Source organism: Chiloscyllium plagiosum, chromosome 26, assembly GCF_004010195.1.
Source record: "Chiloscyllium plagiosum isolate BGI_BamShark_2017 chromosome 26, ASM401019v2, whole genome shotgun sequence".
In the NCBI taxonomy this organism is placed as follows: Eukaryota; Metazoa; Chordata; class Chondrichthyes; order Orectolobiformes; family Hemiscylliidae; genus Chiloscyllium; species Chiloscyllium plagiosum.
Genome location: NC_057735.1, coordinates 47904499 through 47920667, shown reverse-complemented (window position 1 = coordinate 47920667; position 16169 = coordinate 47904499). Strand labels below are relative to the sequence as shown.

Below are 16169 nucleotides of genomic sequence, written 5' to 3'. Positions count from 1 at the left end.
CTAAAATATGATCATTATGAACTGATTCACAGTACCAAGAATGTGAGATTCTTTTGTTTTTGCAGCAACTGCAGGGTGAAGTTGCCCAATAAGTTAGTGCCAGAAACTGCTATCTGTATATTCTTGGCACAATCAATAACCTCTAAATAAAAGGGGCAGTAACTGCATTAGTATGGAATTGGCTGAGTGACAGGAAGCTGAGGTTAGTTCATACTGGACATATTTAAGGTCAGAGGAAGTCTAGTAGTCAGTAATCTAGTTTCCTCAGGTTCATTGTTGGGTCATTGCTCTTCCTCATATATATTAGTGACCTAGACTTGTGCGAACACCGCACAATTTCAAAATTTATAATGAAATACAACTTGGAGGCATTGTGAACTGTGAACGTATAACTACAAAAAGGGGACCATCAAATTAGTTGAATGGCTGGACAAGTGTTAGATGAAGTTAAGTGTGGACAAATTGGAAAAGGCAGGAAGTTGTGTTGAACATCTGTAAGGAACAGTGCAGGTTTAGCTGGAACATTGAGTTTAATTGCAAGCACCATGCTTTAGAAAGGATGTGAAGGGGTGAGGTAATGGTGCAGAGGAATTGTCACTGGTTAGTGATCCAGAGATTTTCGCAATGCTCTAAGGTCCTAAGTTTAAATTCCACCATGGCAGATGGTAGAATTAGAATTCAGGCAGCTGTAATTAATTTGTTTAATGATGACCTTTGATTGTTGTAAAATGCTGTCTGTCCTGCATGTTATTCCAGACATACTTAACTTACTAACTGAGATAGTCAAACAAGCCATTTGATTATGTCCAACTTTTAAAAGCTCTCAAAGATTGAAAGCAAATAGCCCATCAACTTAGATACCTAGAAAACACCAACTACTCCTGCCCATCAACTAGGGGCTAGTGCCAAATTGGCAAAGCAAACTCACTTACTCTTACCTATCAGACAATGTTCCTCACTCCATCCTGTCCCCCTGGCAGAACAGGCAAAGGTGATGGCGCAGTGGTATACAATCAGGAGGGAGTTCCCCTGGAAGTCATCAACATCGAATCCAGATTCAATGAAGTGTCATGGCACCAAGTCAAACATTGGCAAGGAAGCCCCCTTCAGATTATCATGAACAGACCACCTTCCTCCCAGCTGATGAATAAGTAATCATCCACATGGAACATCACTTGGAATATGCAGGGACGCAGAATATACTCTGTGTGGGCAGTTTCATTATTCTTCAATGAAAGTAGGGCTCTGAACCACCGCTGAAATAGCCAAGTCTTAATGAACAAACTCACAGAATTCTGGAGAAACACAGAAGATATGGCAGCATTTTCAGTTCTGAAGAAGAGTAAAATGGGCACTAAGTATTAACTTTGTTTTCTCGACACATTTGCTGCCAAACCTGTTGAGTTTCCCTCTTTGTTTCAGATTTCTAACATCTACTGTATTTAGTTTTTATTTGCATCCTAAACAACATGGCTGCTGGATTGATTTTGTGGAAAATATATTGGTCTTCACCTCCAATTCCATCTTCCCATTATACCCTCTGGGATAATGCACTGGAAATCAAGCCTTGCTATTCTAAGAGTTATTACAAAAGTTAAGCATTTTATAAGTAGGTAAAATTCCCCAATTTATCTGTCATTACACTCAGGCTGACCGAAAGCACAGACCAGGTTCCTGTGCTTAACAAGATTGAATATTTATTACAAATAAATAGATTCTAACTACAGATAAACAATTATAAACTGTTGACATATAATGCTACAGTTAAAACTCTAACCCCTTTATACATATACAGACTGATCCCTAAAAATGAATATGGGTCTAGTGGGCAGAGGGAAAGACCGGGAAGGCAGTTCAGTGCTCCCTGCCTATAGAGTTTGCTGAGATGGTCCTTTTGCTTCTAGATTTTCCTTCTCCTGGAAAATACCCCCATCTTCAAAGTTGTGTGAGCCAACATATCAGTACAAAAGATAAGGCAGAAGCACTTGCAATAATCTTCACCTAGAAGTGCCAAATCGATGATCCATCTTGGTCTTGTCCATTGGTCTCCAGCATTACAAAAATGCCAGTTTCAGCCAATTCGATTCACTCCATGAAATATCAAAAAACAGCTGGAGATACTGGATACTGCAAAGGCTATGGGCCCTGACAACATTCTGGTTATAGTACTGAATACCTGTGCTTCAGAACCTGCTGTACCGCTAACCAAGCTCCTCCAGTTTGGTTGAACACTGGCATTTCCAAACAATGTGGGAAATTGTCAAAGCATGCCCTGTGCACACAAAGCAGAACAAACCAAACCTAGCCATTTACTACTCTATCAGTCTATTCTCAGTCATAAGCAGTGATGGAAGGACTTGTTAACAATGTTCCCTCTAAGCTGGGTGTTTACACAGTCGCTTGAAGATTCTGTGCTGATGAGATGGCATACTGATGCCATTCTCTGGTATGGTTTTAGACTTATAATTTTTGAACCCACTGCTATTTCAGAGGTGTATGTAGGAGAGAAGATAATTAGAGTGAACAATGGTCATCAACAATGCTCTGAAGAAGGAATAATCTGCTCATTGACACCCAGTTTGGATACCACCAGGATCCCTCAACTCCTGACTTCCTGACTGGGCCAGTCATCAACAAAAGAGCTGCCCAGAGGTGAGGGTGACTGCCTTGGAGATCAAGATAGCATCTGATTGGGTGTGGGATCAAGGATCCCTGGCAAAATTGGACATAGTCAAAATCGGGGGAAACTCTCCTCTGGCTGAGTCATACTGAGCAGAAAGGAGTATTATTGTAGTTGTTGGAGATTAATCCTCTCAGCTCCAGGATCTCACTACATGACTTCCTCAGAGTCCTCTTAACCCAACAATCCTTAGCTGCTTCACTAATCACCAATCTCTCCATCATGAGGTCAGAAGTGGAAATGTTCACTGATGCTGCAACATTCAGGATCATTCATGATTCCTTAGATATTGAAGTAATCCATGATAAACACAACAAGACATGGACAATGTTTAGTTTGGACTAATAAGTGACAAGTAACATTCAAGCTACACCAATGCTGGACAATGACTATCTCCAGCAAGAGAGAATCTAACCATCACTATTAACATTCAGTTAATATATTTAGATGTTTACATACCCAATTATGGACATCCTAGATATTGCTATTGACCAGAAATTGAATTAGACAAGCCATGTTAACAATGTGGCTATGTGGCAAGGTCAAAGGCTATGAGTATTGCAGCGAAGAACTTACCTCCTGACTCCCCAAAGCTTAGCATCATCTATAAGGCACATGCTAGGGGTATGATTAAATATTTCCAAATTGCTTGGATGATTGCAGCTCCAATAACACTCAAGAAGATTGACACCATCTAGAACAAAGTAATCCACTTGATTGGCACCACATCTACAAGCATTCACTCCATTCACTACCACAGCATGTGCCATCTACAAGATGCTGCATGGAATTACAGATCGTTCTGCTATAACAGCTTTCGTTAACACAAGTTCTTTGTAATGTGATTGACGAATTGGGGACACTGTTTTCTAAAACTGTTTTCTGTCATGTGATTACATTGCCAGCACAATCTTTCTATACTGTGGGGTTGCACAAGAACACAACTATCGCATTATAGAAGAATCCCTGTACATCAAAGCTGCTGAGGCAGCACCTTCCACACCCAAGACCATTGTTCTCAAGAAGGACAAGAGGGGTTGAGACATGTGAACACCTCCACCTGCAAATTCCCCTCTGAGCAAACAATATCCTGACTTGCAAATACATTGCTGTTCCTTCATTGTTGCTGGATAGAAATTTGGAGCTCCCTCCTTAGCAGCGCTGTGGATGCGCCTACACTAAATGGACTGCAGCAGTTCAAGAGGCAACTCATCACAACCTTCTTAAGGGCAGTTAGGGCTGGGCAATAAATGCTAGGTCAGCTAGTGACACCCACATCCCCTGAATGGATTGTAAAAAAAAATGCATTGGAGAGAGTGCAGAAGAGATTTACAAGTGTTTCCAGGAATGAGGAACTTGAATAATAAGGATAGATTGGAGAAGTTAGAACTGTTTTTTCTTTGAGAAGAGATGATGAGAGCTGATGTAATGGAGGTTTTCAAATTATGAAAAAGCTGGACAGAGGAGATGAGGAGAAAAAGTTGTGAAAGTTTTTTTATGGTCTCGTGTGCCCTGCCTGATTGTCTTGAACGAATCTGTCCTCTGCACATTCAAAAGGAAATTAGACTGTTATTTGGAAAGGAGCAATATGCAGGATTACAGGCAGAGTGCAGGACAATGGCAGTAAGTGAAATGCTGATTTCAAGAGCTAGTACAGATACAATGGGGCTGAATGGCCTTCTCCACTGTAATCATCCTGTAATTCCTGAGTAACATTGAATCACTGGACAGGATTTCCCTGGGGAGTGTCACTGTGAATCACACTTGGTCCAATGTTTTAATTGCAGTAATGAATGATTATCTACCCAGGATACTTCCTACAGTCATGGATGTTTTTTCTCACACTTCAGGTTCAAAAAGCTAATTGCAGCCTGCCCTCTTGCTGATGCTAAGACCTGTAACCCCATTGAGATTAAGGATGTCCAGTACAATACATTCGAGGTAACTATCAATGGAACAACAAACTTTATATTGAACCAGGTAATGTGATGTTGGTAGCTAACTTAAGGTATCCTGCCAGATCTCAATCAGGAGCAGACAATCTGAATTAAATGGTGCTTCATCGTACTGCTGGTTCGTGGGACATTGCAATGTGCCATTTGCTTGCCAAACAATGGTGGTTATTTCAAAAGCACTTCATTGACTATAAAACACTTGGGATAGCGTGAAAGCAACTGTAGAAAGACACTTTTTTTTTTATTTGTTATTTTTTTTCAAGGTAGAGCTTAGTGCATAGTCTCATTTTGATTCTGTATCTTTTTCCTTGGCAGTGCATGGTTCAGTATATTTATGATGGAGGGACAGAGAGACTTAACATCAGTAAAAATCAAGCCCTGGAGGTAAGCTATCTTTTTCTGTGTGATCGTTCTCTGTACTCCACAGCTTTATATCAAAAGGATGTGCACTCAGACTGGCAATACATTCCCTTTCCCAGTGAATCAGATATTAATGGCACATTAACAGGGTGATGTGTACAAGTAACTTCACAGCTGCTGGGAAATCCAGCGAAGGATTATAGTCTGCAACACTTGGCATGGTGGGTGGATGGGTTGTGGGGACTCTGCCTAAACGGTGTGTGTAGATTTAATGCTGATTTTCTGGCAATTCTTGATGAAGATTTGGAGTAGGTTACATTAAACGCTAAATGCATGGGGGAGAATCAATGATAACATACAGTGTGTATGGGTTGTAGAAGGGGATTCAATGGTTGGGTGATTTATAAATGAAATTTAGGAAAAGATTCAATGACCAGGTAGAGACTATGATAGGGTAGAGTGGAATGGTCAGGATGATGTGATGGAGAGATGTGACTGATTTTCAGGCCTGACTTGTTTGACTGAGTGCTTATGATTTGGTCTTTTGTAGATTCTTGCAGCCTCCAGCAATTTCAAACTAAACCCTCTGGCACGCCACTGTGAGGTCATCTGTTCAAGAAACTTGACACTTGCTAACAGCCCACATATATACCAACAGGCCAAGGTAAGATGAGGTCAGCTATTCTATTGGATATTTCCCAAATTCCTTGCAATTTGATACAGTGTTCTAAATAAACACTGAGCACAGCATAAATTCACTTAAACAAATAGGAACATGATACATTTTAAATGTTTAGAGTGAACATCAGTCAGGTTCTATAACATGTGGATAATTAACTATATGGATCAAATATTTGAAACAGTGACAAGGTGGTAGAGAATCTGCGAGATATGTGTTAGCTAGTGCAATAAAAAGGACATGTCTTCTCTCTATGGTTCATGGAAAAGACTCTTTTAAAAAGAGATAAAGGGAGTTGCCACTGGTGTCATGATCTATATTTACCCTTTGACCAACCGTCACTAAATGCTGTTAACAATCTTGCAATGCACTAAATTGGTGACCACCGTTTTTTACAGACTTGAACCCCGAGCTGAAAGTAACTAACCAGCTCATGTCCTCCTTATTCCCACTTCCTGAAAATGAATTCCATGCTTTTCTGGATTTTCTGACCTCCTGCGCTGAAGAGATTTGATGAACTAAATAGGGGGAAACTCTCCCCAGTGGCAGGAGGACATACTGGGCAGTAGTGCGAATAGTTGTGTTCATGTAGCAAAGCATTGTCATCTGGGATGCTTTCCATGAGAAACAATCTCAATAGTACACTTCAAGGTGGGGGGTGGTTTGACAAGTATATGAAAAGCCAAAATAGGATAATGGGGCAAGTTGGGTTGCTTTCTTAAAGGACATTCTCAATCATAATGAGCTACATGGCTTGTTCCTACTTTGTACGATGACTCTTCCTTCTGAAGATTTGATTCTGTGTTGTGCAGGTTCTCAAGGCCAATGAGCTGATCGCCTACTGCAATGGATACTTCCTTAAGAACATGTTGCCTTTATTGGAACAGGACTCCTTTCAGCAACTGTTGCAGAGCCAGGCAGGGACAAATCACAGTCTTCACACAGACCTACAGCAAACACTGGCATTCAGGATGCAGGCTGTGTACCAGCCTGCTGGCAAGGAAACAACAGTGTGATTTTTAAACTTAAAATTGCGAGCTCAGGCTTTAAAGACATTGCACTTTTTTTCTAAATTAATGGAGACCTCAAGTAGCTTATATTCTCTTGAATTCAGAGTGCTGTGAAAGAGATTATGGTGTGTTTGAGAAGTTGAATCAGAGTGAGTGTCCCACATATTTTAATAAGCTAGTGGCTTGTTACTGAAATAAGAGAACCTGTGAGTGCTTCCTCAAAAACAAAATCTCTCTCTATATCCATATTTGTCTAAATTATACTCTATCAACACTCCTCTTCATACATCAGATCAGGAGATAATTTGTCAACACTTAACAAGTACCCAGCCCATATGCAGACTAAAGGAGTTCAGAGCCCATCATACTACCTATCATGAGCTCTAGTTTTCCTATCTCATCTTTGAGATTCATCATGTCATTAATAGACAATAAAGATTCATTCATTTACCTCTTTTGCAAGACCCACTCCCATGGTTCCCACTTCCCTACCATCTCTCATTTGGTCTTATTTTCAGGATGATTTATGTCTACATCAAGGCCAATTCTCCAGCTACATGTCATCTACAGAGAGCTGTCTTCATAAGTCAGTATGCCCATGGTCTGTGGGTAGCTGGTGAGTGAGGCTTCAGATTGTAGAACACCTTCTGAGAATTGTCCCTCTCATGAAACGAGGTATCTCCACCAATCATGTTCCATGACAAACACCTTCAGCCGATGACATCAGAAATTCAAGTACTTTGGGCAGCAGAATAATAAAAAACACTTGCTTGAAATGGTCAACGTTTTAAATTTAGCACCAATAATTTAGCAACATTTTAAAATTGAACTTGCATACAACGAACTGATGTTAGAGGCTGGTTCAAAATATCTCATGGCCTCAGTAAAGTTATTTGGACACTGAATATATCACTCAGCAAAGGTTTCTGTGGTATTGGAACTCCCCACTTGCTTACAACAATTAACTAAAGACTTGGTTTATAAAGCACCTTTGACTCGCTTGGCTAATTACTAAAGGAAGAGGAAGCAAAATGCCTATTTATTATTTATGTGCAATACTGAGTGTAAATTATTGTATTCAAATGTTTCTTTTTGCTTAATTTAATATTTGGTGGATTTTCAATTTTGTAAAAATGACTGACTGTGTTAACCTGGAAAAGATTGTTAAGTTATCAAGAATGGTAGAAATATATATTTTTAATAGGAATGAAGATTGAATGAAGGATTCAAAAACTGTGAATGTATTTACAATGCTGAATGCATTGACATCTTTTCACACTGTGTGCCTTTTATAATTAAACACAGCTTGATTCTATCCTATTTTGTTGTATGATTTTGTATTTTCAATGGGCTTGGGAGGGAATGTCTGATTTCTTTATAGCTTAATTCACAAGTGACAAGAGAATTATTCTTCTGAGAAGAGGTCACTGGATCCGAAATGTCAACTCTGATTTCTCTCCACAGATGCTGTCAGTTGTGCTGAGCTTTTTCCAGTAATTTCTGTTTCTATTATTCTTCTGAGATCCTTCTTCCTGGATGACAGTGTCATATCTAGATGGTGTAAAGAAAGACTTTTTTTAAATACTATGTTGTCTTATTTAAATTGCTCCTTTTATATGAACTCTTTCTGGATTTTGAATGGCGACTGAACACATAATGGGCAAGTTGGCTGTTTCTGTAATTTCCAGTAGTTACCAGAAGAAAAGCTGCATTATCATCTCTGAGATGTCACACCTATTTGTATCAACATTCCAGTCAGGACAATTCAGAAGAACCCCAGCCAATGTTCTCCATAGCCAGGTTGGTTTCAAAACAAAGCCATTGACAACCGCTATGCATGGCTTGATGCTAACTGTCCCTCAATTATCTTCAACAATACAATGGGTTTGGATGCCATTGTGTAAAGTGACTCAACCTGAAGATATAGTGACTGGGTGAGGCTGCTAGCTGATTTCATAGAATCCCTACAGAATGGAAGCAGGCTATTTGGTCCATACCAATCCTCTGATGAGAATCCTCCCAGACCCTCCCCCCTGTCCTATCCCTGTAACCCTGCATTTCCTATGGCTAATCCATCTAGTCTGCACATCTTTGGACTGTGGGAGGAAATCCATGCAGATACTGGGAGAATACGCAAACTCCACACGGCCAGTCACCTGTGGGTGGAATTAAACCTGGGCCCCTGACACTAAGAGGCAGCAGTGCTAACTGCTGAGCCACCATGCCATCTAAATGTGCAATGGGGGCTCTTCCGGAATGAATCGTGGTGTGAATCGTTTTTAATTAAATAGATTTTGACTTCCATCAATCCTCTTGCAACACCAGAAGAAAAAGAAAACGATGAAATTAGATCTGGGCTAGCTAATATCTGCCTCTTGTCAAATGCTGATTTCCAGAAAGAATCCTATATTTGGCCCGCAAAGTGAACCAATTCTCAGTTTACAACTGCTACACTTTCAACTGAACCTGTGCTGAGATAGAGACTCTGTGCACCTTCCACATTAAGACCTTTACTGGACATTGACTTATTGAACTCTACCTCACATGAACTACTGCCAACTTTTTAATCTTAGATACTTTTAATTTATAACTTTCCTTTTTCTTTATTTCTTATGTACGTGCGTGCATGCATATGTGTGTGTTTGTGTTAATGGATCGGAAAAAACATTGCTCCATATTTCAAAGGCATCATGTTGTTGTTTTTATTTATTCATGGGACAAGGATGTCATTTATTGCAAATCTCTAATTGCCCAGTGAGCAGTTAAGAGTCAACCACTTTGATATAGGCCTGGAGTCATATATAGGCCAGACTAGTTAAGGTTCGCAGTTTCCTTTCCTGAAGGACACCACTGAACCAGATGACTTTTTCTGACAATTGATAATGGATTCCTGGAAACAAATAGATTTGTAAGAAACAAATTAAAATAAAGAGCACCTCTCTTCAAACAAGAACAGAACAATAAAAGAAATAATTCAATTTGCCTCTCCCTCTTGTCCTTGATGCCAGACAATTTGGTTCAGTTGGTAAGTAGCAAAGCATGCTTTACACAACAAAGACTATATACTCTAATAATATTCCAACAGTAATACTGAAGATCTTTGCACAGATGTGAGACATTCTCCTTGCCAATCCATTTATCAGATCAGAGAAGTCTGAGCTTCTAGTCTTTAACATCAAATCAGCCTTCAACTGAATATTTTACAAAGTTAATAGATTCATACAATCAGGTTTTATAGCATAGAATGAGCCCCTTCAGCCCATTGTGTCTATGCTGGTCAACAAACATCTATTCTAGTCTAGTTTACTAGCTCGAGTCCCATAGCATTGTATGCTAGGGCATTTCAAGTGTTCATCTAAATAGCTCTTAAATATCTTGAGGGTTCCTACCTCAACAACACTTTCAGGCAATGAGTTCCAGATACCTCCAGCCATCTGGTTTAAAAACATTTCTCAAATCGCCTGTAAACCTCCTTAATAAAATTGTACCACCTGGTTATTGACCACTCTGCTAAGTGGAAAGAAATTCTCTCTATCTACCCTATCTATGCAGATCAGAACTTTATGCACTTAAATATGATTCCACCTTCCACTACCTTAGTCTTCTGTGCTCTAAGGAAAACAACTCCAACTGATCTAATCTCTCTTCCGAGCTGAATTGCACCATCCCAGGGAATATCCTGGTGAATCTTTTCTTACCTTCTACCGGAATTACATCTTTCAATGGTGTGGTGACCAGAATTGCAACAATACCCCAGTTACAGCCTAACTAATGCCATATATAGCTCCATCATAACTTCACTGCTCTTAAATTTAAAGCTTTAACTAATAAAGACAAGTACCCATATGTCTTTTTAACCATCTAATCTACCTATCCTAATGCTTTCAAAGCTCAATGGACAAGCACACCAAGATCCCTCTGATCCTCCATATTTCTTAGGGTTCCACCAGTAAATGTGTACTTTCCTACCTTGTTAGTTTTCCCAGCATGCATTACCTCTCACTTTTCAGGATTACATTCCATTTGCCACTGTTCTGTCTATCTGATCATCCATTTTTTTGTCCTCCTGTAGTCTAAGGCTTTCATTTTGTGTCAACCTTTATCCTACTCTAAGATCAAACGAAGCTACATACCTTACATTTTACTATCATCCATGTGCCTATCCGAGAGTCGCTTAAATATCCCTAATGTATCTGACTCTACTACCACCGCTGGCAGTGCAGTCTACGCCCCCACCACTCTCTGCATAAAGAACCTAACTCTGACATCTCCCCTAAACCTTCCTCCAATCACCTTAAAATTATGCCTCTTTGTAATAGCCATTTCTACCCTGGGAAAAAGTTTCTGGCTATGCCTCTCATCATCTTGTACACCTTTATCAAGTCACCTCTCATCTTTCCTCACTCCAATGAGAAAAGCCCTAGCTCCTTCAACATTTCTTCATAAGACATGCCCTCCAGTCCAGGCAGCATCCTGGTAAATCTCCTCTGCACCTTCTGTAAAGTTTCCAGATCCCTCCTATAATGAGGCGACCACAACTGAACACAATATTCCAAGTGTGATCTAACCAGGGCTTTATAGAGCTGCAGCATAACCTTATGGATCTTAAACTCAATCCCCCTCCTAATGGAAGTCAACACATCATACGCCTTCTTAACAACCCTATCAACTTGGGTGGCAACTTTGAGGGATCTATGGACTTGGACCCCAAATTCCTTCGGTTCCTCCACACTGCCAAGAATCCTGCCTTTAACACGGTAATTTGCATTTAAATTTAACCTTCCAAACTGAATCACTTCATACTTTTCCAGATTGAACTCCATCTTACACTTCTCAGCCCAGCTCTGTATCCCTTCAATGTTCTGTTGTAACCTACAACAGTCCTCCACGCTATCCACCACTCTACCAACCCATCGTATCATCAGCAAATTTACTAACGCACCCTTCCACTTCCTCATTCAAATCATTTTAAAAAATCTCAAAGAGCAGGGGATCCCAGAATAGATCCCTGCGGAACACTACTGGTCACCGAGCTCCAGCCTGAATACTTTCCATCAACTACCATCTTCTATAGGCCAGCCAATTCTGTATCCAGACAGCAGAATTTCCCTGTATCCCATGTCTCCTTAATTTCTGAATGAGATTGCCATGGGAAACTTTATCAAATGCCATACTAAAATCCATGTACACCACATCCACTGCTCTCCCTTCATCAATGTGTTTTGTCATATCCTTGTGAGGCATGATCTGCCTCTCTCAAAACCTTGCTGACTGTCTCTAATCAAAGTCTGCTTTTCTAAGTATGCTTTCCTCCTCACTATTTACCTCACCACCAATTTTCATGTCATCTGCAAACTTACTGTCATGCACCTATGTTCAGGTACAGCTCATTAATGTACAAACAATAAGATACCCAGTACCAAACCCTGTGGTGCCACTCAGTACAGCCTTCAATTACAAAAACAACAATTTTGGATTTAATTTGCCAGATTGTGCTGGATCACATGGGCTTTTAGCATCTCAAACCATTTATCAAGCAATACCATGCTGAAGTCTAAAAGGAATGAAACTGGATGAACCTAGGGAATGGAAATAACAGTCGACCATGCGAAATTCTCCTTCCAAATAACTAGGGGCTTATGCAAAAATTGGGACAGTATCCCAGACACCGCCATTACAATTTCTGCGCATGTGCTGTCCCACTGATAGAAGCACCCAGAGGTGGCAGAACAATAGTACACAGTTGGGAGGGCGATGCAGTCGGAGCCCTCAACATTGACTTGAACATTATGATATTTCATGGCATCAGGACAATCATGTTCAAGGAAGCCTTCTGCTGATTACCACTAACTAAAACCCCCAATCTCATTTGATGAATCAGTGTTCCCTCCATGTCTATTGGAGTCAATGTTTTCAGTTCTGGGAAATTACTGCAGGAATTCCTCAGGGTTGTGTCTTAATCCAATCATCTTCAGTTGCTTCCTCAATGACCTGCTCTCCATCATAAGGTCACATTGGGATGTTTGCTGATGATTGCATAAATGTTCAGCATCATTCATGACTCCTCAGATTGTGTTATTTATGAGTATGTGTGTCGTAAGCACCACACACTTCATGATGTCACTTGGGCTCGGTGGGAAGCTTTGGGTCTTGAAGAAGTAAGATCTGACATTTGGGTCTTACTCATTATATTTGTAACCATGTCTATCATATTAAGGTACTTGTATACAGTTGATATCATGCAGTGTTCTACATCTTGTTTAAGACTAGAGCCTCTTCTCATTTCCAGTAATTAGGCAGGGGCTCGACCGCTCCATTTTCTTTTTTTTTCTTTTTATTTTATTCTCTCTTCTCATTTTGTTCTCTTTCATTTCATTTTGACTATTCTTCGTAAAGAACTCAGTCACAGTGACGGCATTGGTGGACGCAAGATGGCCCAGCAGCTCGGACCCGAGTGGGCCCTGCAGCTCGGACCCAAGTGGGCCCAGCAGCTCGGACTCAAGTGGGCCCTGCAGCTCGGACTCGAGTGGGCCCAGCAGCTCGGACCCAAGTGGGCCCAGCAGTTCGCACTCAAGATGGCCCAGCAGCTCGGACCAGAGTGGGCCCAGCAGCTCGGACTCGAGTGGGCCCAGCAGCTCGGACCCAAGTGGGCCCAGCAGCTCGGACTCAAGATGGCCCAGCAGCTCGGACCCGAGTGGGCCCAGCAGCTCAGACTCGAGTGGGCCCAGCAGCTCGGACTCGAGTGGGCCCAGCAGCTCGGACTCGAGTGGGCCCAGCAGCTCGGACTCGAGTGGGCCCAGCAGCTCGGACCCGAGTGGGCCCTGCAGCACAGATGCAAGATGGCCCAGCAGCACAGACTCAAGATGGCCCAGCAGCTCGGACTCGAGTGGGCCCAGCAGCACAGACTCAAGATGGCCCAGCAACTCGGACTCGAGTGGGCCCAGCAGCTCGGACTCGAGTGGGCCCAGCAGCACAGACTCAAGTGGGCCCAGCAGCTCAGACTTGAGGGGGCCCAGCAGAACAGACTCAAGTGGACCCAGCAGCACAGACTCAAGATGGCCCAGCAGAACAGACTCAAGTGGGCCCTGCAGCACAGACTCGAGTGGGCCCTGCAGCACAGACTCAAGTAGGCCCTGCAGCACGGACTCAAGATGGCCCAGCAGCACAGACTCAGGATGGCCCTGCAGCACAGACTCAAGTGGGCCCTGCGGTTCGGACCCAAGATGGCCCAGCAGCACGGACTCAAGACGGCCCAGCAGCACAGACTCAAGACGGCCTAGCAGCACAGACTCAAGTGGGCCCAGCAGCACAGACTCAAGATGACCCAGCAGCACAGACTCAAGATGGCCCAGCAGCACAGACTCAAGTGGGCCCTGCAGCTCGGACCCAAGTGGGCCCTGCAGCATGGACTCGAGTGGGCCCTGCAGCATGGACTCGAGTGGGCCCTGCAGCTCGTACCCAAGTGGGCCCTGCAGCATGGACTCGAGTGGGTCTTGCAGCATGGACTTGAGTGGGCCCTGCAGCACGGACCCAAGTGGGCCCAGCAGCGCAGACTCGAGTGGGCCCTGCAGCATGAACCGAAGTGGGCCGAGCAGCGCAGACTCAAGTGGGCCCAGCAGCGCAGACCCAAGTGGGCCGAGCAGCTCGGAGTCAAGTAGGCCCAGCAGCGCAGACCCGAGTGGGCCCAGCAGCTTGGACTCGAGTAGGCCCAACAGCGCAGACTCGAGTGGGCCCAGCAGTGCAGACTCAAGTGGGCCGAGCAGCTCGGACCTGAGTGTGCCCAGCAGCACAGACTCAAGTGGGCCCAGCAGCGCAGACTCGAGTGGGCCCAGCAGCACAGACTCAAGTGGGCGCAGCAGTGCCGACTCAAGTGGGCCCAGCAGCGCAGACTCAAGTGGGCCCAGCAGCACAGACTCAAGTGGGCCCAGCAGCACGGACTTGAGTGGGCCCAGCAGTGCAGACCCGAGTGAGTCCAGCAGCACGGACTCGTGTGGATCCAGCAGCACAGATGCAAGTGGGCCCAGCAGCACTGACTCGAGTGGGCCCAGCAGCACAGACTCAAGGAGGCCCAGCAGCAACGACCCAAATAGGCCGAGCAGCGCGGACCCGAGTGGTCCCAGCAGCACGGACGCAAGTGGGCCCAGCCACACAGACTTGAGTGGGCCCAGCAGCACAGACTTGAGTGGGCCCAGCAGCGCAGACTCGAGTGGGCCCAGCAGTGCAGACTCCAGTGGGCCCAGAAGCATGAACTCTAGTGGGCCCAGCAGTGCGGACTTGAGTGGGCCCAGCAGCGCAGACTTGAGTGGGCCCAGCAGCGCGGACGTGAATGGGCCCAGCAGCACAGACTCAAGTGGGCCCAGCAGTATGGACTCGAGTGGGCCCAGCAGTGCGGACTCGAGTGGGCCCAGCAGCTCGGACCCAAGTGGGCCCAGCAGCTCGGACTCGAGTGGGCCCAGCAGCACAGACTCAAGTGGGCCCAGCAGCACGGACTCAAGTGGGTCCAGCAGCTCGGACCCAAGTGGGCCCTGCAGCCCGGACTCGAGTGGGCCCAGCAGCACAGACTCAAGATGGCCCAGCAGCTCGGACTCGAGTGGGCCCAGCAGCTCGGACTCGAGTGGGCCCAGCAGCACAGACTCAAGTGGGCCCAGCAGCACAGACTCAAGATGGCCCAGCAGCACAGACGCAAGTGGGCGCTGCAGCACAGACTCGAGTGGGCCCTGCAGCACAGACTCAAGTGGGCCCAGCAGCAACGACCCAAATAGGCCGAGCAGCGCGGACCCGAGTGGTCCCAGCAGCACGGACGCAAGTGGGCCCAGCCACACAGACTTGAGTGGGCCCAGCAGCACAGACTTGAGTGGGCCCAGCAGCGCAGACTTGAGTGGGCCCAGCAGCGCGGACGTGAATGGGCCCAGCAGCACAGACTCAAGTGGGCCCAGCAGCAACGACCCAAATAGGCCGAGCGGCGCGGACCCGAGTGGGACCAGCAGCACGGACGCAAGTGGGCCCAGCCACACAGACTTGAGTGGGCCCAGCAGCACAGACTTGAGTGGGCCCAGCAGCGCAGACTTGAGTGGGCCCAGCAGCGCGGGCAGCTCGGACTCGAGTGGGCCCTGCAGCACAGACTCAAGTGGGCCCTGCAGCACGGACTCGAGTGGGCCCAGCAGCACAGACTCAAGTGGGCCCTGCAGCTCGGACCCAAGTGGGCCCTGCAGCATGGACTCGAGTGGGCCCTGCAGCTCGGACCCAAGTGGGCCCTGCAGCACGGACTTGAGTGGGCCCAGCAGCGCAGACCCGAGTGGGCCCTGCTGCACGAACCCAAGTGGGCTCTGCAGCACGGACTCAGGTGGGTCCTGCAGCATGGATTCGAGTGGGTCCTGCAGCACGGACTCGAGTGGGTCCTGCAGCATGGACTTGAGTGGGCCCAGCAGCATGGACTTGAGTGGGCCCTGCAGCACGGACCCAAGTGGGCCCTGCAGCACGGACTT

At 45.0% G+C, this 16169-nt stretch overlaps 1 protein-coding gene across 2 annotated transcripts in view; it reads left to right on the top strand.

Annotated features, from left to right (window-relative positions):
• The window catches only part of LOC122563329 (ankyrin repeat and BTB/POZ domain-containing protein BTBD11-like), a 44096-nt gene extending 36097 nt beyond the window's left edge, over positions 1–7999 (top strand). Inside the window, exons 14-17 of one of the 2 annotated variants that reach the window (XM_043717066.1) lie at positions 4531–4621; positions 4951–5019; positions 5546–5659; positions 6487–7999. In XM_043717066.1, coding sequence (XP_043573001.1) covers positions 4531–4621; positions 4951–5019; positions 5546–5659; positions 6487–6690 — 478 coding nt within the window. In that variant the 3' untranslated portion in view covers positions 6691–7999. Of the gene's footprint in view, positions 1–4530; positions 4622–4950; positions 5020–5545; positions 5670–6486 lie in introns of both variants that reach the window. The other variant, XM_043717067.1, reaches the window with a different exon arrangement.
• Positions 8000–16169: the final 8170 nt, after the last annotated feature.